At 39.8% G+C, this 27,597-nt stretch overlaps 1 protein-coding gene across 1 annotated transcript; it reads right to left on the bottom strand.

Annotated features, from left to right (window-relative positions):
- Positions 1-130: 130 nt before the first annotated feature.
- cers2a (ceramide synthase 2a) lies at positions 131-25,954 on the bottom strand. Its single transcript, XM_010865504.5, has 11 exons — positions 25,496-25,954; positions 23,471-23,653; positions 23,164-23,281; positions 22,564-22,682; positions 12,918-12,975; positions 12,755-12,805; positions 12,274-12,366; positions 11,364-11,492; positions 9,619-9,725; positions 6,340-6,493; positions 131-2,547 (listed from the first exon to the last, which is right to left on the bottom strand). The coding sequence occupies exons 2-11, from the start codon at positions 23,650-23,652 to the stop codon at positions 2,383-2,385; spliced, it is 1,176 nt and encodes a 391-aa protein (XP_010863806.1). The 5' UTR covers position 23,653; positions 25,496-25,954; the 3' UTR covers positions 131-2,382.
- Between the last annotated feature and the right edge of the window lie 1,643 nt (positions 25,955-27,597).

The raw sequence follows: 27,597 nt of genomic DNA, 5'->3' as shown, positions 1-27,597 counted from the left end.
CCGGTAATGACAGTATAATTAACAGAAAGGACCATTCAGTCTTCTTTTATATTAAGAAAATGTTTTCATAACTTGTACTTTGAACCAGAGCACAACATATTCATGATTAAATAATCACAGTAGACAACCATCTTATACACAGTAATCTTTGTTATAATTTGTATATCGATATCTTTACACTATGACAAAAAACATAGAATGAAACACTGTAGTACACATAGTAAGTCATTAGATGGAATGGTATTTGCATTGTCAGAAACACATGAAGGGGAACAAAGGACATGTTACTGCACTGCAGAAAAATCTATGTTACATCCCAAATTCCTTTGTAGTACACTGACTGAGGGCCATCAGCCTCTGGTCAAAAGTAAATGCACTATGCAGGGAATTGATGTAAAGCCAGAAAGAGAAATTCCCGCATGGTGAAAGATTCCCGCATGGTGAGAGACTCACAGGTAACAGATAAGGCACTTGCAAAAAAAAATTAAAAAAAATAAAAAAAGAATAAAAAGAATATTTCAAACTAAAACATGTAAAACATATTTTGGTGTCCCATTTCAACTCAAATATTTGTCTCCTCTTTCCTAAGGGGTTAAGACCTGACATGGTTTGGATTTGAAGACCAAAACCATGTATATGTAGAGGTTGGAACTTGAGTGGTTGTCCTAATGAATGTCACACAGGAGAACCAATCAGTAGAAAAGCACATTCCCTTCATTATCATACAGCTAACTGAAGTGTCAGCCAGACTAAAATATAATGATTTGAATTAATTAATTCTCCTCCAGTCCAGCTGAATCAGGGTTGGACTAGTTTGAGCATTTCTTTGAAATGTGTATGGATTAGTGACTGGACTTCATATTAGCAAATAAAATTGGAACTAAAAGTTTTGTTTTTTCCTTTTACAAACAAACAAATAATAATAATTATTATTATCTCAAGCTGTGTGCTTTCTGCTCTCCAAGAGCCATTACATTAACAGTATATGCACACAATTGCATATGCATGCAATGTCAACAAAACTCCAATGTTTTTTTAGACAGTAAGAGGATACATTCACTATTTGAACCAAATCTCTATTTTTGATCCAAATGGAATGTTATAGAAGGGTCCAGATATCACTTGGTTTTGAAGAACTTGGAGAAAAGACTCACTGCTATATCTACAGTACAGGGGCCAAAAACACCAAAACCTCAACAAATGCCCTAATACGCCTGTTAGAAACATGAAATATCTCCATATAACTATACACATTTTAGATATTGCACACATCCAGTTGTGCAAATCTAAATATTGTACACATACAGTTATGCAAATCTCTATCTACTTAATCATTTATGGATTTGTAGTGGTTTGCCCTACCTGCTTCGCTACTTCTCTGTGCCACTACAGTTTTCCCAACAGCCTGCACATTACAAGCCAATTAGGGAAACTGCTCGAGGTACACAAAATGCAGGTGGTCTGTTTTTCATAACCAAGTGAAATCACAACAGATTTGGCAAATAATAATAATAAATGTTAAACCAATCCTTTAAAACAACTTAATTACCACCATCTTTTTCTTCAACAAAATGTAAGCAAAAACATTAACACTGGCACTTTCTACGTTGAATAAGAATGCCATGGCAGCAAAAGTAGTGACTGCTCTACTACTGTCCCATAACAAAATGGCTACTTTTCTGGTGTAGCTACTGTGTGTTTTAGTCGCTTGACATGGTCATTTGAACACTCGTACCAAGTTGTGGTCATTAAGAGCACCTCATCTCTCTTAGCAATTTTAAGTGTTGGCACATAGCATTGACCTTAATGTGGTTTAGGTGAAAACTAACTCATTATTTGGGACAGATGACAGCATACTTAGAACATAGAGTGTTTGTATTTTAACAGTCCAGTTGAAGTTTACCAGTCCTGCAGGAAGAGAACGCTTCTATAAACAAGCGTTAGTTTTAGCTTTTTCCATAAAGCAGAACAGGAAGATACAAGAATGGGATTGGCCCAGTGAGTTATTTGCAATAGGACTACTCAGAACAAAAACAAACAGAGGGAGGAAGAGAAAATATTTTTTTCTTGCTAAGTGCTAAGGCACTGGACAGCTCATAGACCATGAACACAGTTTTACGATGTGTCTGGCTCCATTACCACCTTTCCTGGTGTTCCATCCTCTCCCTTCAGCAAATGTGACCTAAAGCGCAGTGAATCCCATCCCCAGCAGAGGGCCTTGTAAGTAGTGTATGTGATCTTTAGCATTTTTATGTTTATAGTATTCAATCTGTGTGTGAGTGTGGCCTTTCCACCATCCATTCTGCCTCACTTTGGCCTCGGTCCTTGGCCTCATGGGAAAGTCGCTCTTTCCCATTCCAGACAAATTCTCTTCGGAACAAGTCACTCTGTTTTGCGATGGTTTTGGTGGTTGTTGTTAAGCACAGTGTGGCAGTTGCCATTCTGCAGCACAAAGCCATTTCTGGTTTTGTCCTTTCGCTCACGGTCTTCGACCTCCTCATCAGAGTCTGTTTCTTCTCTGTCGCTCCTCTCATCCTCAACAATATCCTGGGGAAATACTTCAGTTAGGTATTTTGCAGACACTCTTTTTCTGAGACACATATACTGCCGGGGTAGACAAAGCATCACATGCCTAAGCAGTTATTAAAACTAGAACCGCTGGGGCTTTTAGATGAATTATACAATGGTGCTCATAAGTTTGCATACCCTGGCAGAAATTATAAAATGTTGGCATTTATTTTGAAAATATGACTGATCTTGCAAAAAAAAAAAAATATATATATACATTTTTAAAACTGACTTTTATTTAAGGATAGTAATCATATGACGCAATTAATAATTACCATAATGATTTTAAAAGGAGCCAAACAACTATGTAACAGAAATCACCCAAATGGCCCTAATCAAAAGTTTACATATTCTTGAATGGTTGTCCTTGTTACAGACACACAAGGTGACACACACACACGTGAAAACAGCATTTAAAGCTGAACTTCCCACACCTGTGGCTTTTTAAACTGCAATTAGTGTCTGTGTATAAATAGTCAATGAGTTTGTTAGCTCTCACGTGGATGCACGGAGCAGGCTAGATACTGACCCATGGGGAGCAGAAAAGAACTGTCAACCACCTGCATAACAAGGTAATGGAACTTTATAAATATGGAAAAGGATATAAAAAAATATTCAAAGCCTTGCACATGCCAGTCAGTACTGTTCAATCACTTATTATGAAGCGGAAAATTGAGGGATCTCTTGATACCAAGCCAAGGTCAGGTAGACCAAGAAAGATTTAAGCCAAAACTGCCAGAATTGTTCAGGATACAAAGAAAAAACCACAGGCAACCTCAGGAGAAATACAAGCTGCTGTGTAAAAAGACGGTGTGGTTGTTTCACGGAGGTTAGTACGACGATACTGGAGCAAAAATGAGCTGCATGGTCGAGTTGCCAGAAAGAAGCCTTTACTGCGCCAATGCCACAAAAAAGCCTGGTTATAATATGGCCGACACCTTGACACGCCTCATAGCTTCTGGCACAGTGTAATTTGCAGTGACGAGACCAACATAGAGCTTTATGGTCACAACCAGGCTGTGTTTGGAGAGGGGTCAACAAGGCCTATAGTGAACAGAATACCATCCCCACTGTTAATCAAGGTGGTGGCCTCACTGATGCTTTGGGGGGGGGTGAGCTCTAAAGGCACAGGGAATCTTATGAAAATTGATGGCAAGATGAATGCAGCATGTTATCAGAAAATACCTGCAGACAATTTGCATTCTTCTGCACAAAAGCTGCGCATGGGACGCTCTTGGACTTTCCAGCATGACAATCACCCTGAGCACAAGGCCAAGTTGACCCTCCAGTGGTTACAGCAGAAAAAGGTGAAGGTTGAGAGGTCATCACTGTCTAGCCACTCTGGGGAGATCTCAAACATGTGGTTCATGCAAGACAACCAAAGACTTTGCATGACCTGGAGGCATTTTGCCAAGACGAATGTGCAAGCTTCCTTTAATAATGGAACATATATTACCGATTCTCAATGAGTATGTAAACTTTTGTGCAAAACTGTATAAAGAAGAATTTCATTGGTTTATATTATAAGAAAAAAAATGACTATTTCAAAGAACACAAGCTATAGTATTTTCATTTAATAAGGCTCTAAACATCGATAAAAAATTTAAACCCACCATATTTTAATTCTTGATAGATACATTTTTGATTGCTAGGTCCATACAGGTAAAACGATTAATATAAAGCAAACCTAATATCAAAGAGTTATGAAACGACATCAAGGATATTTCATATAGGCCGATTCAGACGGATTGTTTCATATTTTGTTCATCTCCTAATAAAGGTATTTCATGATTAAGATGGCATTACTAAGTTTAAAGGTAAAATGGATTTTGTCCCACTGCATGTGATCAACTGTCATCTACATTACACTTCATGTTTATTGTGTTTAAGATGTGGGTGCTTCTACCATAATAAAAAAACTTTTGTAAATACAATGGTTTGTATATTTTTCAATTATTGCAAAGCAATTTCATTTCAAAAACATCTTGGCTAATTAATCTCATAGAACCCCCTATCATCAGCATATCTACAAAAAAGTTAAGTATCTTTCTTGCCTTCTGGTAAAGAAAGCTACTATTTACAGAAGAGTTTGCTTCAGATGAGTGAGTTATGTTCAAATCATCAACTCCACAGAGCATGCTGCCAAATGAACACGATTCCATACAATTTCTGTACAGTTTGCAAGGAGTTTAAGATGTGATGGAACAGATGACGAAAAAAGAAATCACAAAATATATTGACTGATATGTTGATTTATTTAGGGGGGGCTAATTAATATTAAATAGGCCTAGCAATGTCTCTGGGTCTATTAAATTGACAAACTTCTAAACTCACAAACTGAAAACCTTCACGCATATTTATTTTTTTACACCAAATTCCTACTTAATCCGCCAAAATCACACAAGCGGGGCAGGCATTAATCTTTCCCCATGTGCTGATCGCCCTTCACTGAATGACATCAAGGATGAATGGCGATACTCCTGTGAGGTCTGTGTACAGTTCATGTCCCAGTGCAGGCCACCTGTCACCCATATCCTACTCACTCCCGAATCCCAACCTTCCACTCCACTTGAACGCTGCACTCTTCCAGCCTCACAATCACATGAATACTAAGCACCGGTTGTCACTTGGCTGTTCTTTTGTTTGTCACAGTATTTAGTTCAGTCTCACTCCCCTGTCTGATTGTGAAGTATTATTTTGTATACTACTAAGCAGTTCTTAGCATTTGCTTTCTTAGAGTGAATATACCAGTCCTAGACTTTGTTCTTTTCGTGTATAACTATTCAGCCAGTCCCTGATATACCATACCCTTTGTCCACTCCTCTGCACCTTTGCTTTTGTTATGGATCTCCAGTATTTTTGACCCTAGCCTGTCCAACAACAAGGATTTCTTGCCTGCTCCTTCTGCTGTTTAAATAGACTACACTGTGCACTTGGAACCATCAACACCTGGCTCTGCTGGCATTGTTAAACTCCCATATAAAACTGAGCCTAGGGTGAATTGAAATTAATGAAACATTTGGATGAAGAGGTGTAATGATGAAAAATATGGCAGCAGCATGTCGCAAATGTTTTTTTAAAAAATGATTCCATATTTTAATACAGAAAATATTGCATTATTTTTTATGGAAGCCATAGGTTTGCTCGTCTCAATTTTTGAGCCCATCTGATCCAAATTCTCAGGTCAACCCAAGTCGGTTTTCTCACAATGCTGAATAAAAACAAGTGGCACTCATGATTCAATGAACTCTACAACTGATTGCATCTAGCGCTTGAAAACATACCTACAGAACAGTATGGGAGATGCACGAAACCGCTAGTTGTATTGCAAATTGTATTAGTTGATTAAATGCCAATCACTTAATATTTGCAATGTAGCGCATTTAAATAATATATATATTTATTTTTGGCTGCATGATAAGGCTTTTACATTTTTTTTTAACTTAATTCCAATCAAGTACATTCACTATTTGTTTTGTATTGGAAACAATGTTAGGAATATTGTAGGCATTGTGTGAAACTATCATTCAGAAAATGATTTTCAAGAAATAATAGCGTTTTCAGGGTTCTAGCTCCCTCATGCTTTGGCATGTTGACAATCTACCTGATCTTACCACAGTACGAAAATGCTGTAATTAGATAAGCGACATCTGTATATGTGGAATGGATGCAGCAGCTAAGACAGTTTAAGGTTTAAGTGTCCCGCTGTACCGAAAACAATTGAATTAAAAGGCGACCGCTCCGATCGTGATTAGGTTTGGGAATACATACGTTTCCGGGAAGGAACTTGATTGCCATGCGCAGGATGAGGCCGGCCCAGAAGATGTGTAGACACTGTAGCACAAACAGCAGCCCGTTGAAGAAGTAGAACCCAAAGAAAGGTGGATATATGGTCAGTGGGTAAACCCATGTAGTGTGTATGATCCTGGGGAAGTAACAAACCAATCTAGTGAATATAGATCTGCACTGGCATTCAAAAGCATTTACATGAAAATCAATAAATGGATTGCTTTGGAGGACGTAATGTGCCAAAAACATTAATAGATAATACAGCTCCGGAAGAAAACGAAGAGACCACGGCACCTTTTTCTTTCCTTTCCAAAAAAGTTGAAAAGGAAAGTTTGGAGTGAGGAATAGAAGTGTTCAATTTGCAGTGGTCTCTTAATTTTAACCCTTCTGTTCCTCACACAAAACCTTCCTTTTTAACTTTTTTGGAAAGAAAAGAAAAAGTTGCAGTGGTCTCTTCATTTTTTCCCGAGCTGTACGTACAGAAGCTAATACACATTTGCATTAGTATTGTGTATGTGCGTACCACTGCAAATGCAATATGGGAGTGGGATTTTTATTTAGGTTGAGCTGTTCTGATTGGACTACAGTGTTTCATGCCATATACACGGACAGCCAGTTAACATGAAGATCAGATATGAAATCTCAATCAAGTACCTCAGGAACATGATGCAGTGTTCTGGGGTCTGCCATATTGGTACAAATGGCAGACCCATTTTTTGGGGTTAGTTCTAAATTGCATCACAGCTGCCATCGCATTAAAAATATTGATAATTTTAAATACACTGTAGCTAAGTGTGCTGTAGGGAGGGAAGGGACAGCTGGAGAAGTGTCTGTGCAGCAGTGTTCTTCTATAGCTGCATCGTTCTTCTAATGGAAAGCATGCTCGCAATTCAAGGGATATCACTAGGGCTGTTGATGAAATTTAAAACATCATTTTTCCCATAAGCCCATGACACATCTATTTAAAATCCGGGACTGACATTTATCATACAAAATTCATATGGAATAACAATTGATATATAACAAAGTTGTATCAAATCACACTAGTGGGGTTAGAGCAATAACTAGATAATGCTGCTCTACCTGAGTGAGAGAGTTGCTCACAGAGACTCCTGGAATAAGGTTGTTGTTGATAATGTAATATTAATTGAAATATTCACAGCATATTATTGCTGATTATCTATTAGAATTCAAGTGTCTTCTGCAACACCTGCAATGGCAGACTCCCTTAAACTCTGCAATTTATGCATGCCCACAAGTTCCTTCAGTATCTACAACTACACCATTTAAACTACACATACTTCTCTGGCTATCCCCCTTCACTACAGCACACTTTGCAAAAGTATATGTTTTGTGAAATTATGAAGCATTTTCAAAAGCAATGCCATGGCAGCCCTGATGAAATTTTGAAGTAACCCAAAGAAACTTCCATAACACAACTCATTTTCTTGAACTCCATGTTAAAAGATTAACTGCAGGTAATTTCCCCCTATTTTTATGCTAATAGTACAGTAAAGTCCTACATATTGCCCCAATAAATATGTATATTTTGCACATTTGTGCGCTTATTTCTTGGTTCCTATTGGTAACCTAAACTTTCAAATGAAAACGTAAGTATAAGGAAATATATTTAGTAAATCTTTCAAATTTGAAAAAAACAACATCACATCCATAATGGAAAATGTCACATTCGCAACTGTCGATTGGCCTCTCAGAAGTTAACAAAAAAATGTATATTGAAATATAGTGGGATTACTTACAATTTTGTGTCTACACTGGCTCTGTAGGATTATACGAACATTTTAATTCAAGTAATTTCAGTGAGGCAATTTCTTTCAGATTTTGTATGAAAATGTCTCATCCATAACACTGGAATTGCCTTTAATATTTTCTTGACTTCTTGACTGCCCGGATAAAACACCAACTCTCCAATTTAAAGCTTGTGAACTTGTGAATGAAGTAAGAAAGGCCATGTGGAAATGTTTTCATTTATTTGTGACTGTTGTAACTACCATGCCAGCCACATAAAATGTGAACTTGCCCCCACTAAAAACTGGCATACCTACTCTCCAGTACCAACTTGACCAAAGATGTCTGGGTATAAGACGGCCAGGTATATCAGTCAGCAAAGATGTAAGAGACAGCAATACAGCTTTTCAGTTGCAAAGTGAAGCTGAGACACTCTTGAGTCAGAGAAGAATATCACTTACTATTAATGCTGCAAGCTAGTATGGGTCTTAATGAACCACTTGTGCATGGAGAGATGCATATGCACCATTTATTTTATAGCTTCTCCAACTGAAGCATGAATGATGTTTCTTCTCCAATTGTGCCCCCATGTCGCTAAATTGAGCCATAGATTTATAACCCTGCCTGTGTGCCAAATGTAAATCACAAAGTGATTCAGATATAGAGATAACGCCATCTAGCTGTTATGGTGCCACCTTGTGGTCAAACTGAATATACTTGCATATGTTACACCGTAATAGTCAGTGGTTCATTTTAGCCAGATCCTGCTGGAAAAGCACCTCTCAATTTTCCTTACTTTGTTCCAGCACCTATATTCACAGATTTGGTCTGCTACCCATGACATTTCTTTTTCCATCACTGTGTTCGCTTTGCACTATAAACATCCAACTAGAAGCAATCAGAGTTCATAAAGTTGCCTTTTCGTGCAGCCTCAGCACTGCCTGAAAAGATTGGTAGCGCAAATAGCAAAAATAACAAGAAAAAAAACTTCACAATGTGCTTTATTCAAGTTGATTTGCCAACTGGATCCATCTCTCTCACGCACCCCAATGTGTTCCGGGACCTCCCGATTTACAAATTAAGCACAGATAACAGTGTTACGTACATCAAATTATTTGTATCATCTGATCAACTGTCTGATTAATATGCATGTGTGTAAAACCACACCTGCTTAAAGATTGATTGGTCAATAGTGGCCATGTTATTATTTGTTCTGCTCTGGGTTATGCATTGATAAAACCTTGATGCATAGATAAATATCAAGTCATGTGAAGATCGGACATTTGGTTCTATAGGTGTAACTTTTGAAGCGGCTTTCATTTATTCAGAATGGCTGAAAATCTATCAAGGCAGAGCTTGTTTGCCACACAGATGGCAAAACTAGTCCGGGGCTAAATAGCATTATTGAGGTACAATCGGTTTAAAAAGGCCTTTAGGTCCTGCATTTGGATTCAAGTGTATCCAGGCAACTGCACCTAGAATGGAAATGAGTGTCACCCAAGATCCTCTTACCAGAAGGGGAGTATGACGAGGCGGGTAAGGATGAACACAGCTGCAAACAGGATGAACATGTAGTTGCAGGTTTTTCTCCAGCCTGCATAGTTGAACATCTTGGCTGACTAAAACAATCCAAAAGGAATGGAGGGGGGAAAAAAAATGATGCAAATACTACCTGGTTACTATTACCTATATTTAGGGCCCTGAGAAAATCGCTGCTTTCATTTACAAAAATCATGGCAGGTTGTGGGTCAAGTATAATTTTTCACGGACTATGAACAGAACTAATACAAAGTGTACAAAGTTTATTACTATAAATAAAACAAAGATTATGACCTTGAACTGCAGATGGCACTAATCTCCACATCTAAGTGCACTGAACCAAATTATAAATGCAACACTTTTGTTTTTGCCCCCATTTATCATGAGCTGAACTCAAGGATCTTAGACTTTCTCTATGTACACAAAAGGCCTATTTCTCTCAAATCTGTCTAAATCTGTGTTAGTGAGCACTTCTCCTTTGCAGAGATAATCCATCCACCTCACAGGTGTGGCATATCAAGATGCCGATTAGAAAGCATGATTATTGCACAGGTGTGCCTTAGGCTGGCCACAACAAAAGGCCACTCTAAAATGTGCAGTTTCACTGTAATGGGGGGTAACGTTTCTTACTAAGTTGACCTCACCCACAAATAGCGGCTATGTATTGCACTTGTAGTGGCCATTTAACAGCGTATTAGCCAGTAATAAGCTTTACCAGTATCGACTAATTTACTGGAATAGTCATAAGAATTGAGCAATTGCTAGCGAGTCTGCCAAATATATTTCATTTCATGGCTTAAGAACTTATTTTTTCTTTTAAAAAAAACACACTTTTTTCGTGAATTACATTTATATAATAACTATCAATAAAGGCGAGGACAACTAACTTTTTCATCAAGTGAACAGACGAGAGAATCGTCGAATCTACCCAAAATAATTAATAAATGTTGTTGCTCTCAATAGATTCTAACTTAGGTCTTCCACATGAGAGGTACTGTCTTTAACCACTACGTCACGGCATTACACATTTCAGCAGTCGCTAGACTCCATTGAGGATTGTGTTGAACGGACTAACGTTTCTTATTAAGTTTACCTCCACCACAAATAGCATCTATGAACTGTATTGCTTTGGATATTGGATATTGCTTTGTACAGTTGACTGCAGACAAGTTTTTTGCTTTTTTGGAGACAACTATTTTGTGATTGTGTTAATTTAGTTTACAGTGCTCCCGCTTAGAATTCAAAAGTCATATGAAAAGAATGATTGTTCTACGCTACAGTGTCAAAGTCACATGACCACAAGGGCTACTGTATGCGGCACTGCTGTACACAATATGTATGTAACTTATTGTGGCTGCAGAGCTTGTAGATAAAGATTGTTAATATGAAATAACAAATGGAAATAGAAAAAAAAATATAATTACAATAAAAATCTAATTTCCGCACAGTCCGTGAAATTGCAATTTTCTCAGGGCCTTGCCTATAGTCTTCTAGATGGCAAATTATGGGCCAATTCTGCAAGCAGTAATTCTGTCAGAAGCATTCATCACTATATTGATAATACAGTTAAAATGGCTATTACTGTACATGTAGAAATAACACTAGAATGGAGTGGATATAGATTCTTCAGGCTTGTAATGGAAAAATAGCCTAGCCTAGCCTAGCCCAGACTGTTTGTTGGGGTAATAAGGGGGGGGGGGGGGGGGGGGGGCTTCTACCTCCAGTAGGTAGTCTGAGGCATCATGCACCAGCATGATCAAAGTCCCAGCACGGATGTAGTTGACCAACCAAGAAAAACTGATCAGCAGGATAGTAGCCACATGGTGAACAATCTGCTCCTTAAAATCCTATTAAGAGTGGAGGGAGTTTGTCAGTTACACAAATCCATCACATTCCCTTTGTGAAAGGCACATGAGCTTAATTTACAACAGACGGCAGACTCAACTTAACATAAATGTGACCCTAGCCGTGATCTGAGGGTGCTATCAAAAAAAATATATTATTAACAAATAAATCCAACAGCATTCCACCCAACTCAATGTTTGTCAAATCACTGAACAAACAGGACTAGATTCCAGTTGAGCCTGCAAATTGTTTTGAAACCTGGGCTCAACTGGAATATTTGGCTGACGACTATGACCCAACAATCTCCACCTTCCCAGAGTGACTCCCTTATACATTAACCAACCAAGGCCCAAGACAAACATATTACCGGCCCTGTTTTCCTGAGATTTATACTCTCAACATGAAAGGTGGGAAATTGCCTGTCACCGAAATGACAATGTTTGTGACGAACCATATGCTGGACAATGTCCCTTATCTTGATCTCTCAAATCAGTTTAAAGGTGCGTTATTTGCATGGGAAACACACGTTTTATTTTTCATTTCACTTGCTTTGGTAATCACAATTACAGTTAAACATTAAACGCACAAGGTTCAAAAGAGGAATATATTTGAAATATTAAATAAAGTCAAAGGTAATACGTGTGTGTGTGTGTGTGTGTGTGTGTGTGTGTGTGTGTGTGGGTGGGGGGGGGGGGGGTACAAAAGGGCAAACGTATATGACTACAATAAAATGCACTATACATGTCATAACATCTAATCGCTAAAATCCCTCTTTTCACTTACTTTGCGCTTGACATCCGTTGCCACACTAAAGAGCAACGAGACGTAGAATCCCAACTCAATCATGTAGTACCAGTACTGAGAAGGTAGCAGTGGCTGTAAAAGGGAATAACATTTAACAACACAAATCAAACATCAACATGCTTTGTTAATAACACTCCTCAACTAACAGTAAAACAAATTTACAAGCCTTTTAAAAAGACAAATGTTATTTTAAGTATGTATATTTTGATGTATATTTTGATTATATACACTGATAAAAACTGCGGTATTAAACACTTTACAGTGATGTACAGTAATGCATGCATATATGCTGTTAAAATTTATAAAGGTGTCTACAATTGCCAAAATGCCATCTTCAGTCTGACATCTCAATGAATTTGATAAAATGCAGCATATTGAAAATCCAGTTTGAGAAAACTGACAGTGATTCTGTAAAGATGTTTGAGACCAAGAATAATACGCAAGCTGAAGTCAAACACACCAGAGTAGGGAATCCATTCCACATCTCCTTCATGTCATAGAACCAGGGTTTCTAGGAAAACATACACAAGATTTCAGTCAATACACAAGCACAAAATGGCACCTACTAGAGCAATCATATAGAAAACATTAACAAAAGAAACACAGAAAATGAACATACTCACATCAATTAGGGCACCCAAACCAGCAATGAATGCAAGAAGGTAAAATGTAAATCTCCAACTGTAAAAAACAAGAAAAAACAAACAAAGTGACCACAGAACCAGAAAAAGGTTCTGCCAGCCCGCAACTAGAACGGATGTTGTTTCAATCCACTGGTTTTCTATGGGGCAGACTGTCTTTAACCATGACGCTATTTTAAATTACATTTTGGTCGAAAATTTGTTTGTCACTTTCGGAACATGAAAGATCTGCTTAATCATGTGGACAACGAGTCTATTTTATTTTTTTAGAAAATAGAATGTCGTCTTTGCCTTAACTTCCAAATTCCCTTGAGAAGCCAAGGCAGAATCCCATAACATCAGTTATGGTTCTTTGTCCCACTGCCCTCCTGAATGATAAAATAGCTGCGCATCGAAGTGCAGTTACTTGGTTGTCGGGTGCCATGTCACAAGAACTTAATTGTGCAGGATGATGCTGTGTTTGGTGCATTTGACAAATAAACCTTGAACTTTAAACCATGAATGTAGATGTTCATGTAATATAACCTATAGTTGACAAAAGAAAAATATTTCCCTGCTTATATATTGCAACAACCAGTGGTGTAGTGGTTAAAGGATTTCTCCTTAGAATTCAATCCTGGCGGGTTCACAGCTTGTCTCATGTTATGTATTTTTTTGTGCAATGCACATTCATGTATATAAAATGTCATGTAACACAATCTCCTTAATGTATTATGAGAAAAGTACAGAGTAGATGAAAATTTCTGAGAGAAAGAAACGTCTGAGTGGGGAATTGAACCAGGGTCAAAATACATATGGTCGGGGATGTTCCCACAAGACCACAGGTCCTAAATTCAGCCCCGTATCGTCTCCAAATGCAACTTTAACCCCAGCCATTTTATCTTTGCTGAAATAATCTGAGCAACAAGAATGTTCATTAACAGAAGTGTACTCTTGTACAAATATTACTGTAGATGGTTAGCTAATAGCTATACAGTACCTATAATGAAAACAATGACTCCACGCCATGGCTGGTTCATTTCTTTAGAAAACAATAATAGTATAAAACAGTCATGTAAAACAATTACACACACACACACACACACACAGACACAGACACAGACACACACACACACACACACACGTTTGTACAGCTACCCTCATGGGGACCAGAAAATAGAAAATGCATGTTCCCTTGCCCTAAACTTAACCCTAAACCTAACCCTAACCATAACCCTTACCCTAACCCTTACCCTAACCCTAACCTTAACCTTAACCTTAACCTAACCCTAAACCTTAACCTCAATAAAGTAACATTTATGCCCAAACTTTACCTTGATGTAATGCCTAACCTTAACCCTAAACTTAATCAACAATGCCTGGACCTTAAAGAAATCCCAATTCTAACTATAAAATCAATTGTAAGTTTGACCCTAAACCTAAACCCTGAGCCGGAAATTGACTTTTGCCTCACGGGGACCAGCTTAAGGTCCTAATGAGGTCAATTTTTTCTGGTTTTACTATACTCATTGGGACATTTGGTCCCCATTCGTTCAGTAAGACCTAACCCACAGGTATTACAGAGTTGATCAGACATAACATTATGACCACCTAATATTGTGTAGGTCCCCCTTTTGCGGCCAAAACAGACCTGACCCGTCTAAGCATGGACTTCACTAGACCTGATGGTATTTGGCACCAACACATTAGCAGCAGATCCAGCACATCCCACACATGCTTGATTGGACTGAGATCCGGGGAATTTGGAGGCCAAGTCAACACCTTGAATGCGTTGTTCTGTTCCTCAAATCATACCTGAACTGTTTTTGCTATGTGGCAGAGCGCATTATCCGGCTGAAAGAGGCCAATGCCATCAGGGAATACCATTGCCATGAAAGGGGGCACATGGTCTGCAACAATGCTCAATGAGCCTTGGCCGCCCAAGACCCTGTCGCCGGTTCAACGCTTTTCCTTCCTTGGACCACTTTTGATAGGTACTAATATATCCCACCCACTGACAGGTGCCATGATAAAGAGATTATCAGTGTTATTCACTTCACCCATCAGGGTAAAAAAGATCATGGTTGGGGACATGACCATAATGCCACGGGGCATGCTGCGTATAGCCTCCAAAGGCAGCTCTGGAAGAAATCCACTGCACCTTTTCCTGGGTCAGGGACGTTAACACAAGACCACAGCTCTGTATATATCCAAATGAAACATTTATCCCAACCATTTCATTAACGGAACTAAAGTGTACTCTTGTACAAAGAGTACTGTTGATGGTCATTCATTCAATAACAGTTGAATAGCCAACCACTACACTATGTGAACTTGGCTACAGATGTCGCTCATCTAATTCCAGGAAAGTGGAGGAAGGTGGAGGAGTGTTTTTGCTGAAAGCAGCGGGACAGATTTAAACCCATGCTGCAGGAGTACAGATGTCATTCACCTAATTCCAGCTCCAAGTAGGCGCCCCATGACAGGGCATGCCTTGTTATACTGTGGTACATTACAGTGCCATGAACACAAACAAAGTAAAAAATAAGTATGGCCACCAGGGGGCATCTGGGAGAACTTGACACCCGCCGGAAACCACAGTTATTGAAACAATGTAGTGTTAATGGTTTTTAATTTAAGTCTGTTTTTATATGGCCATAATAAAACATTCAAATCATCGGAATATTGTTTACCATAATCCTATTCATGGATTGCTATGTAACAGTGTTTCATTCCAAAAAACTCTCAACTGTCACATAACCTCCGCCATTATGGAATTGTAATTTAGACTTCAGTGTTTCTTCCAAACACATTTCTTTGATGAAGTACAATATGTCACAGTAGGCCCAAACGAAAATATAGTTCAAGAATATAACATAGCGTGTTAACGTGAAGGACGTTTCGGTTGTTAAAATGACAATAGGTTACACGTTCAACCCATCATTGTTTCGTGAATATTTTCAAACGTAAATGATTGTTTTTTTCATAAAGTTTCTAATCAAATGATGTTTGAACCGAACATGTCATTCGTTTATTTCCATTGGACTAAAGTCGACAAATTACAGTAAATTACTCCACATTAACCGAAGAAGACAGTCGGTGAGACAAAGCGCCTGTTACAAGACTTGTACACTCACATGCCTAAGCAGTTATTAACACCAGAACCACTTTTTGATGAATTATATGAAGAAAAACTTTTTGGTTGGTTTTTATTGGAGGTCTTGTGAAACATGAGAATAAGAAAATAATGACTATTTCAAAGAACACATGCTACAGTATTTTCGTTTGTTTAATAAGGCTCTAAACTTCAATAAAATGAAAATCCACCATATTTCAATTCTTGATAGATAAATCATTATAATTTTTAATCAGGCTACTACGCCCATAAAGGTAAAACTATTTGCATAAAGCTAACCTAAAATGAAGGAATTATGAAAAAGTCAAGGATATTGTTTTTATTTTGTTTCACTAATAAATAATTACCGTGACACCTTTGATGAATTACAAAGGAAGCTGGATCATCTTCAGTGTTCTATAGAATAATCTGGATAGACAAAAATGTGGCGGGCTACAACCTTAAGTACCTAGGTTGTAGTAAGCCTAAACTAAAACTGTTTATGGTTATACAGTATTACGACTATTTCTGGTGGATTTTTGAAGTATGCATTCTTGCAAAACCCCTTGGGCAGCAAAAGAGTAGGGTTTTCCACCCTTCTCTAATCTGTTCGCTTCACGAAAAGGTCAGTTATCTTCAGTCTAGCTAATAATTGCTAAATTCTTATGACTATTCCAAGGAGTAAGTCAGTAGATACTTGTAAGCCTATTACTGGCTACTAAGCGGTTAAAAAAGCCAGTGGCAAAAGCCATACAGTCCATAGATGCAATTTGTGGTGGAGGAAAATGTAATAAGAAACATTAATCCGTTTAACAATGCTTAATGGTGTCTAGCGACAGGGCAAATGTTTAGCGCCATGGTGTAGTGGTTAAAGACACCTCCTCTCACGTGGGAGACCGGAGTTTGAATCCAGTGAGGGCAACAACATGTATCACTTATTTGCGGGCCGGCTGAACTAGGTCTGCCTGGTTCATTTTCTGGTTCTGTTAACGTGAAGCAAATTGATTTCAAAAACATTTTGGCTAACTAATCTCGTAGAACCACTTATTATTGGCATATCCAAAAGCAATTTTGAAAAACATCTTGTACGGAGTAATCATTTGATCAAGTCACCAATGTTTATGATGATTATCAGTGACATAGAAACGTTAGCTAGCATATCATTAAATGATCATTTTTGAGATTTCAGGGTAAAGATATATTTTCAGGTAGGGTGATTAGAGACGGAGCGAAAGAATACGACCCCCTATTATCAGCCACCATTCCCAATTTCTGGCAACCTTACCATTTGGTTCAATTACATTATTGAACAAATAATGCTCAATAATGTAATATTTACAAATAATGTAAATATTACAAATGACAGATCGTAGCCTTCTCTGAAGTGTCTACTAGAAGGTTGTAGCTAGCTTTCTTGCCTTCTGGTAAAAGGGGAAAAAGACTGATCACTTTGATATTAGGCTACATGACATCTGGTCTGTCATGCAAGTCGAATTTCACAAATTGCTACTTGTCTAAAACAATTTCCATATATGAAATTATTTTAATCTCCCCAAAAAATTTTACCTCCATATATTCCAATAAAAAAATGCTAATGGGCTAGCTGAAAGGGTATATTGATGGAGGCTGATGGTGCATTTACATTTTGAACATGAAAGGATTTATATCTCCGACCACTAGAAACGGCCAATAATGGGGGTAGCCGATAGTAGGGAGACGTTAGCTACTATTTGCAGAAGAGAGCTGGCTTCAGATAAAGAGAGTTACGTTCAAAGCATCAAACTCATCCAAAAATGCTGTATAATGAACATGATTCTATACAATTTGTAAGGAGTTTAAGACGCGGTGGAATATGTTGATTTATTTAGGGGAGGCTAATTAATGTAATTCGTTTTTAGAGCCTAATGAACTAATTAAAATGCTATAGTGTATGTTCTTTGAAGTAATTGTTTTTTTCATATTCCTATCATAAGACTTGAAATACAAAGACATTATTGTATTCCTCAAATTCATTTGACATTTAAAACCAACAAATCCTCATCTCATCTCTTCATCTCATCTTCATCCGCTTATCCGTATCGGGTCACGGGGGCAGCAGCTCCAGCAGGGGACCCCAAACTTCCCTTTCCCGGGCCACATTTGTCAGCTCTGACTGGGGGACCCCGACGTGTTCCCAGGCCAGTGTCGAAATATAATCTCTCCACCTGGTCCTGGGCCTACCCCGAGGTCTCCTCCCAGCTGGACGTGCCTGGAACACCTCCCTAGGGAGACGTCCTGGAGGCATCCTTACCAGATGCCTGAACCACCTCAACTGGCTCCTTTCGACACAAAGGAGCAGCAGCTCTACTCAGAGTTCCTCACGGATGGCTGAGCTTCTCGCCCTATCCCTAAGGGAGAAGCCAGCCACCCTTCTGAGAAAACCCATTTCAGCGGCTTGTACTCGCAATCTTGTTCTTTCCGTCATGATCCAGCCTTCATGACCATAGGTGAGGGTAGGAAGGAAAATTGACTGGTATATCGAGAGCTTTGCCTTCCGGCTCAGCTCTCTTTTCGTCACAACAGTGCGGTAAAGCGAATGAAATTCCGCCCCTGCTGCTCCGATTCTCCGGCCAATCTCCCGCTCCATTGACCCCTCACTCGCGAACAAGACCCTGAGATACTTGAACTCCTTTACTTGGGGTAACGCCTCATTCCCTACCCGGAGAAGGCACTCCATCGGTTTCCTGCTGAGAACCATGGCCTCAGATTTAGAGGTGCTAATCCTCATCCCAACCACTTTGCACTCGGCTGCAAACCGGTCCAGTGAGTGCTGAAAGTCACAGACCGATGATGCCATCAGGACCACATCATCCGCAAAAAGCAGCGATGAGATCCCCCGGACACCGAACTGCAACCCCTCCCCACTCCGACTACGCCTCGATATCCTGTCCATAAAAAAGTTACAAACAGGATTGGTGACAAAGCGCAGCCCTGGCGGAGGCCAACCCCTTCCTGGAACGAGTCTTACTACAGAGAACCCGAACACAGCTCTCACATTGGACGTACAGGGATTGGATAGCCCTCAAAAGGGACCTCCTCACCCCATACTCCTGCAGCACCTCCCACAGTATCTCCCGGGGGACCCGGTCATACGCCTTCTCCAGATCCACAAAACACATGTAGACAGGATGGGCATATTCCCAGGCCCCCTCCAGGATTCTTGCAAGAGTAAAGAGCTGGTCGGTTGTTCCGCGACCAGGACGAAATCCGCATTGTTCCTCTTCAATCTGAGGTTCGACTATCTGCTGAACCCTCCTTTCCAGTACCTTTGAATAGACTTTCCCAGGGAGGCTGAGAAGTGTGATATCCCTTTTTGAACAGGGGAACCACCACCCCGGTCCGCCACTCCTTAGGCACTTTCCCCCGACTTCCACGCAATGTTGAAGAGGCGTGTCATCCAAGACATCCCCACCACACCCAAAGCTTTCAACATTTTGGGACGGATCTCGTCAATCCCCGGAGCTTTGCCACTGTGGAGTTGTTTGACTACCTCAGTGAATTCTGCCATGGAGATTGACGATGCTTCCCCATCAGCCTCCAGCTCTGCCTCCACTAAAGAGGGCGTGTTAGTGGGATTTAGGATTTCCTCAAAGTGTTCCTTCCATCGCCCAATTACTTCCTCAGTTGAGGTCAACAGTGTCCCATCCTTACTGTACACAGTTTGGATAGTTCCCCGTTTTCCCCTCCTGAGGGGGCGGACGGTTTTCCAGAAACACCTTGGTGCCGACCGAAAGTCCTTCTCCATGGCTTCCCCAAACTCCTCCCACACCCGCTGTTTTGCCTCTTTCAGCCCTTCAGGTCTGTCCCTTCAGGTCTGTCGGTACACTGCAACAGTCTCCGGAGTCCTCCGGGATAACATATCCCAGAAGGCCTCCTTCTTCAGTCGGATGGCTTCCCTGACCACCGGTGTCCACCAGGGTGTTCGAGGGTTACCGCCCCTAGATGCACCTAAGACCTTTAGATCACAGCTCCCCGCCGCAGCTTCGGCAATGGAGATTTTGAACATCGACCACTCAGGTTCAATGCCCCCAACCTCCACAGGGATGCCAGAAAAGCTCAGCTGGAGGAGTGAGTTGAAGATCTTTCGGACAGGGGCCTCCTCCAGACATTCCCAGTTCACCCGCACTACCCGTTTGGGTTTTCCTGGTCTGTCCAGAGTCTTCCCCCACCCCCTGACCCAACTCACCACCAGATGTTGATCGGTTGAAGGCTCCGCCCCTCTCTTTACCCGAGTGTCCAAAACATGCAGTCTCAGATCCGATCACAAAATCAATCATCGACCTTTGGCCTAGGGTGCTCTGGTACCACGTACACTTATGAGCATCCTTATGTTCAAACATGGTGTTCGTTATAGATAATCCATGACTAGCACAGAACTCTAACAACAAATGACCACTTGAGTTCAGATCAGGGAGGCCGTTCCTCCCTATCATGCCCCCCAAAGTCCCCCAGCAGAATTATGGAGTCCCCTACTGGAGCCCCATACAGGACTCCATTTAGGGTCTCCAAGAAGGCCAAATACTCCGAACTGCTGTTCAGGGCATATGCACAAACAACAGTCAGAGATCCCCCCCAACCCCCCACACACAACCCATAGGCGTAAGGAGGCAACCCTCTCATCCACTGGGGTAAACTCCAACATAGCGGCACTCAACCGGGGGCTTGTGTGTATCCCAACCCCCGCCCGGCACCTCACACCCTGGGCAACTCCAGAAAAGAATAAAGTCCATCCCCTATCCAGGAGTACGGTCCCAGAACCGAGACTGTGAGTGGATGTAAGCCCCACCAGATCTAACTGATAGCGCTCCACCTCCCTCACAAGTTCCGGCTCCTTCCCCCACAGAGAGGTGATGTTCCATGTCCCCAGAGCCAGCCCCTGCTGCCCGGGTCTGGTCCGTCGAGGCCCCTGGCCTAACTCGTCCACTTCGTTTATACATGGAGTATTTTTGAAACAAATCCTGTAATTCCTTATTTTTTACTTTTTTTACTGATTGCTAATGAAGCTAAACCACACGGTTACATGGGGGCTGAAAGGCGGTTCTAGGTGACTAGTGTAAATCCTGTATTTGCTTAGCCCTATATGTAAAAATAAAAAACGTGTAATATATAGTTTAGGTGTTGAAGCAAAAAATACAGTATCATATTTTTTTGTTTATAGTTTGTGCTTGGTTTTATAGTTTGCCCAAGTCAACAGGGAAAAGAGAGTCCTAATAAGGATATAATTGTTTCTCCAACAACTGAACTTTTATTCTGAAGCTTTATTCAGCATTGTAGAACAAAAAAAAAAAAATTGGCAATTAAATTGAAAGGTAGTGTGACCAATTAGAAGAGTAAACAATATAGCTTACTGTCGGTATTAAAGTCAATTCGCCAATTGTCATAAGTTGGGTTCTTCTACCATATTCTACTGCAAAACCATGATCTAAGCAAATAGCTATTTATATATTTAAATGCTTAAATATTATTTCTTGTTTAAACAAATAGTATTTATTTCTGTGTAACTATTAGTATAATTTCTTTATAAAAAACATGTTGTAATTATAGCAGTGATGAAGATGGAACTGGTAACATTTCGCTTTTAAATTAAACTTTATGTCAGGAGCTGTAATATTAGGAACGTTGAAAACAATTTTCAAGAAATATTAGCATTTTCAGAGTTCAAGCTCCCCCATGCTTTGGAATAGCGCAATCACAGCTAGATGCAATTTACCTGATATTATCGCGGCAAGAAAACACAGTAATTAGATGAGCGACGTTTGTCAATTGAAATCAAAAACAATATATTTGTTGTAGGTGCAGTTCGTCCATCGCAATATAACCACAAACAGTATTAATGTAGACCCCCTAAAATTTAGCTACTGAAGATTGTAGCCAGCGAAGATTTAGTCTGAACAAATTCTAACGCCTAATTTGTTTTGTCAGTGGTGTGGATTGAACCCTGGTTAAATAGGTAGTCAGTCAGTCAGGCATTCAGTAAGACATTTGCTCTACTTCGCTGGCTCCGCTTACGAGGCCCAGCAAAATCCATATGAACAGAAGAGAAATTTAAATAGTATACAGCACTGAGTTACATTATAAATTTGGATTTTCTCTAGGTAAAACACACAGATCCCAGAAACATCCAGATCTTAGTTAAAGGTGGAAGTAAAGCATTAGCAACAACCACCTGTAAACTACACAAACTTATTTAGATTTGATGTATATGACTTGACTTAGTGTAAAGAAAATAAGATTGTCTGAAAGCATGCAAGACCTAACATGTTACCCACTATAAATATGCCCCTTCTAAAATAAACATGGGTTGTTTTTATACAAATTAATGACATGCAGGATTTACAAGTTTGATCCAACCATTATAGTCTTCATACTCAGTTTATTTACGTTAGCAGGACTGAATGCTTTGCTCAAAACAAGTTTGAATAATAATCTATAAATAAGTGAATGTGCAGAAACATTTGTGTTGTGAGTGGGTGGGTACTTGGCTTCTTCAGGTACCTGGCTTCCCTGAATTTCTTAAGTTGACTAGGCCGTTCCTGGTTCCTCCTCCGCCGGAACCATCTCTGGACCTGCCGCACTGAGCAGCCAGACTTTTTACTCAAATCCTCCACGGAACTCTGACAGAGAGAAACAGGCTTAGAGGGCAACACAGACTAACATTAGCATCTGATTTGATGCTCTTGCCTTCATTGTATTTGTTTTGCCATTTAAAATGTGGTGATTTGCCTTGGTGGATGTCTGGCGTGTGAACTATGACATAAGTGGTCGCGTTGGTCTGTAGAGTTTTATGGCAGTAAGAATTTAGGGTCTGCTTTGTTGGTCTGATTCTTTGTATTACAAATTATCTGTGGCCTGATTTGGGGTCTGATTTGATCGATTACAACTCAAGTGGGTTGTGTCCCCCCCCGTACATTGAAACTCCCCCGAGACATCCACAGGGAGTAGGGTCAGGGTCACCATTGCTCAATCACAATTGATCCAGTGGTGCTAAGTGCCTCGGTCAAGCGCACAGTTTCTATTAAAAAAATAATAATAATAATTACAAATCGTTCGGTGCTCAAATATTCTATGTAGTGTTGCAGTAGGATGTGCAATTACCTGTATTGGGAACTTTGAACAAGAACAAAAATAGGATTCTAGTGTTGTGTTTTGAGCAGCTCTGACGCGTGTTTTCTCCCTCACTCCGAGAAAAGAGGCGAGTTGGACAGCCACAGTCCTGAATAGTCACAGAACACGTACAAGTTAGAGGAAAGGGAGGTTGTGGACTGACTGCTGTTTTTTTGTGTGCAGTGAACACATACTGTAAATCAACAAGGCTAGATGACTAGGCAAATGAGACCTGTGAGCAATACAGGCCAAAAAAAAAGAAAAAAGAATGATGTATTGGGCCTGGAGCAGTACTGACCTTTCAAATAATTGCCGGATGATCAAGAAGCATACAGCAATGGGGAAGATCACCCAGAGATCGCTCCCTTTAGCGAAAACGAGGCCATCCCGGTCCTTGAGGTCAGCCCAACCCAGGCCCCCTGGGAACCAAAGCCGGTCCTGCCAGACCCAATCATTGAGCTCACTGAGCCACATCAACATTCTGAGGAACAGAGAGAGACAAATCAGACAAAAGGACAAAGGCCTCAGGCCAAGGATTTGTGTCAGGTACTCTTACACAGTAAGCTTTCTTTTGTAGATCCACAAAAGACTCAAGAAATTGGTCCGGAATGTATTGTTGAGTTACTGAATTTAAATTTTCTGACTCAAATATCACATTAGACCACAGGTAAAAGAGGACCACATTTTGCATTCATACTAACTTTGCATGATTATTATGTTATGTTGATGTGTGTAGGTGCATATTTACATGGTCACTCAACCACAAAAGCAAGAGCCAGATGCTGACACTAAATATGGTAATGATTTAATTAAGTTAACCATAATTTAACCAGCAACATCAATTGACAACCAATTCTAATTACTAAAGAAGACCAAGCCAAGAGGCATATAATTGCCAACAGAGAACGGGACAACAGGCAATACCACAGATGACATAAACTGACCCATAAACATTGCCAACATGCACTTCTAAAAGTGTTGTCCTGGTTTACTAGAACCTAGAAGAATTTACACAACGCTTTAAATACCTACCCCAGGACTTCCTGAAATTGCAGCGGAATACATTAACTCACTAAATACTAGTGATGGCCAAACAAGGCTTCATTAGCATTATTTTAGCAGCAGGATATTTATGAAATTTATTTATAAAGCCCTTTTTACAACAGCAGTTGTCACAAAGTGCTTTTACAGAGACACCCAGCCTTAAACGCCAAGGAGCAAACAACAGTAGTGTTGAATTTCAGTGGCTAGGAAAAACTTATTATTATGCTGGAACCACTCAGATTTTCTTGATCACAATAAAAGCCATCATTGAAATTCATAAGGCAATATAGTTAATGTACTCTGTAAAAAATAACAAACAAGAACAATATTGGAACGGATGAGAGTTCATGGTGCAAAGGGTTTAAGAGTATTTTTAGGGAAATCTCAGTGCCCACTGCCCGTAGTGACGTACAGCGTTCCCTATTCTGCCTCTTGGTTGATTGATGGGGATAGCATGTGGGGACTGAATTAACAATAATGGCACTGACACCTGCCTTTGTTTGCAAAGGAGGACGAACCATTTTTGTATTTTTCAACCTGCAGGGTAACCTGCATGTTTTTTTTATAACAGTGAAATAGCAGAATGTGTACCATGCTTACAGGCAATAGTACGCCACCAATTGTATTGATTGAACAAACGCTTTTCACTGGACCCTGGAAAACGAACCAGATGTGTAAAAAATACTGTATTATCCTTGAGGGATACAACCTTACATGTCAGAGACAGCACCGACAACAGACTATTCTCTATCCATATGCAGAAAATGCTTGAAAAGCCTTTGAAAAGTCCTACAAATGGGGTGGTTGAGCAGTTATCAAACGACCTGTCTCAAACGCCGCCATGAAACATTGTAGACAACTACAGTAATGAAAACCTATTTTTCACTTATTTCCGGTAACTATATGTTGGGTGTGGATATTTCTACCTTAGACCATTCAGATGTATCATTTGCTGTTGAGTGTTTCTCACAGACGGAAACTTAATTAAAATGTTTCCACACTTTGCAATTATTGTGCCATAGCTTATGGTTGCATTTTAAACCACGAACGATATATCGCGGTACTCACAAATCAGCCCACACGCACATTTGAGTTAACATCCTGGATAGTTCGAAAATATTATGATTTTAAGCATCTAAGCGACCAATTAACTATACAGGGAAAGTGCATGTTTAAATGTAAATATCACTGCGTTACCGGTTTTGAAATGTCCATCATTGCAAGAACTCAAAACATGTAGACCATCACATTTAGTTCCATATAACGGTGGACAACTTACCTCTGTTTCTGATCTTCCAAGCAGGTAGCTGCGGTGTGACACAGTGGAACTCTTATCGGCCCGGAAGTAATATTTTACGATTTCTGTAGATTTAGCTCTAGTAAAAACTAATTTAATAACACCATCGACACTAAAAGAGATCAACCTGAAGATCGTCGCAAAGATGGACAGGAGTCTGCTTTGAATACTAGACTATTACCCGGCCTCTCGATCGCCGTCAGTTCTCTGCATTTTCGAGGAAAATGTTATAGTACCCTTTGTAGCACTTTCTCCCGTCTGAAATACGTATTATGTTCTGGGATGAGGGCTCATATATACCACAAAAAGTTACTTTAGTTTGACGCTTGCTCGGCGCAATATAACAGATGTTCGCTGGAATACGTTTCGGTTAGCCAGTTTCTCATTTGGACCAACACAATGATAGCATAGCCTCGGAAGATAAAATGGGAGGGGGCTGGGAACAGGCTATTTAAAGTGACGTTTTACGGCGCTCGTGGATATAAGGGTCTGTCCGCGGCCAACGGTAGGGAAGATCCTCCCATATAGAACACCCTCACTCTCTTCCAATTGGTTTCTCAAAGCTTGCGGCGCCTGGTTTCGCGCTGGTAATACACGGAGTTTTTCCTTGATGAAAAACGATTTTATCGCGTCTAAAATAATGAATATCCCATCATGTCATGCTTTTTTACTGTAAAACATGGATATAGATTGAGGGCGATTTGATGAAATATGTAATAAAAATAAAAATAATAACGGGTAATTAAGTAATATTAACTCAATGATGGAATTCAAGATCTTGGACGCCTGGCTTTGTTAGCTGCAAAAGCTTTTTTATTTATTTAGTTTTTTCGTACTTCAAGCAGCACAGTCAATATGACTCTTGAGTTCGGTAGGTTTTTATCAGTTGGGAAAGGTGCACTCTCACGGGAAGTGTGAGATTAACTCTTTGTAACAAAGACGTTGGAATACAAGGAGAGACATGCAGCAACATAGGCACAAATACCGCAATTAACGAATAAAAAAATCAGATACTAAAAATTAGATACCTATTTGGAGTGTACCGTTCAGTACAGGACGTTCTATTCGGTACTCTGTGATCCCAGTTATTATAGTCTAGTTTTAATGACGAACGTTACTTTTATATTTGCGGAACAAAAACGTAAACTCCGAGTTTCCTTCCGGAGATGGATCTTGAGCCGTAACTTAGCAACTGATGTAGCCTAGCACATGTGCTATGACAAATGCAAACGACAGGCCAAACCTTTCAGTGTCTTCTTTTGTTCAGGGAATTATGGCCGATTAGCCACTGTTTACAAGTTTATAACATAATATTTCATAATAAATTAAAATAGATTTTAAGTTTTGCATGACTTTTTTACTGTACTCTTAAGAACCATTGTTTTATACACCCCTCTAACCATGCAAAGGTGGAGTGAATAGTTCAGTATAGTGTAAACTAGTATTATATTAGGAAAAATCACTGATATAGGCCAATATAGCCCAATTGGAAATGCATTATGTGCTGTTGATAATCTAAGCTGGCAATGTAAATTGTACATGTAAATGAACAAAATTATTTGACTCTGTCATTTTGGCTGTTACTGCGACCCATTGAACAAGGAAGTAGTCCAAAAGAATGATACATGCTGAGGCTGCGTGAGGAACGAATTGGAAGAGAGGGAGCATGTTTCATATTGATGGAGTATCCCTGGGCCGAGCTTCCTTGCCATGGGCAGCAGAGGAACGGGAGGGTGGGGTGGGGTGTGTTCGATATGGGCAGGGCTTCCCTGGGCAGAGCTTCCCTGCCACGAGCGCAAGACCTTATTGTGCTCTTGGGCTGTTTATGATGAGGTAGTTCTATTATAATAGCCTGTGTTGCACATATGGAGGACCAAAGGAGTCAAAATGATATTATTTTAAGTGACGCTACTATTACATATTTTTTATAATGCCCCAGTTTAAAATATTGGTATGGTATTTCATAATAATACATTGTATTTCCCAATGTTTTTTTTTTTTCATCACAAGAAAGATTAATATGGCCTTGTTCATAATATGATCTCTTTCATAATTTCATGGGATATTTCATAATATCATTACCT

Source organism: Esox lucius, chromosome 10, assembly GCF_011004845.1.
Source record: "Esox lucius isolate fEsoLuc1 chromosome 10, fEsoLuc1.pri, whole genome shotgun sequence".
Classification (NCBI taxonomy): Eukaryota; Metazoa; Chordata; class Actinopteri; order Esociformes; family Esocidae; genus Esox; species Esox lucius.
This window is presented reverse-complemented; position numbering and strand designations above follow the sequence as displayed.

Excerpts from the sequence above, each read along its gene's own strand:
- cers2a (XM_010865504.5), bottom strand. The coding sequence starts at position 23,652 with ATGTTGATGTGGCTCAGTGAGCTCAATGATTGGGTCTGGCAGGACCGG. Across the intron at positions 11,493-12,273 it reads CAACGGATGTCAAGCGCAAA|GATTTTAAGGAGCAGATTGT; the intron begins GTAAGTGAAAAG and ends CACTCTTAATAG. Across the intron at positions 2,548-6,339 it reads TCAAGTTCCTTCCCGGAAAC|GATATTGTTGAGGATGAGAG; the intron begins GTATGTATTCCC and ends GTATTTCCCCAG.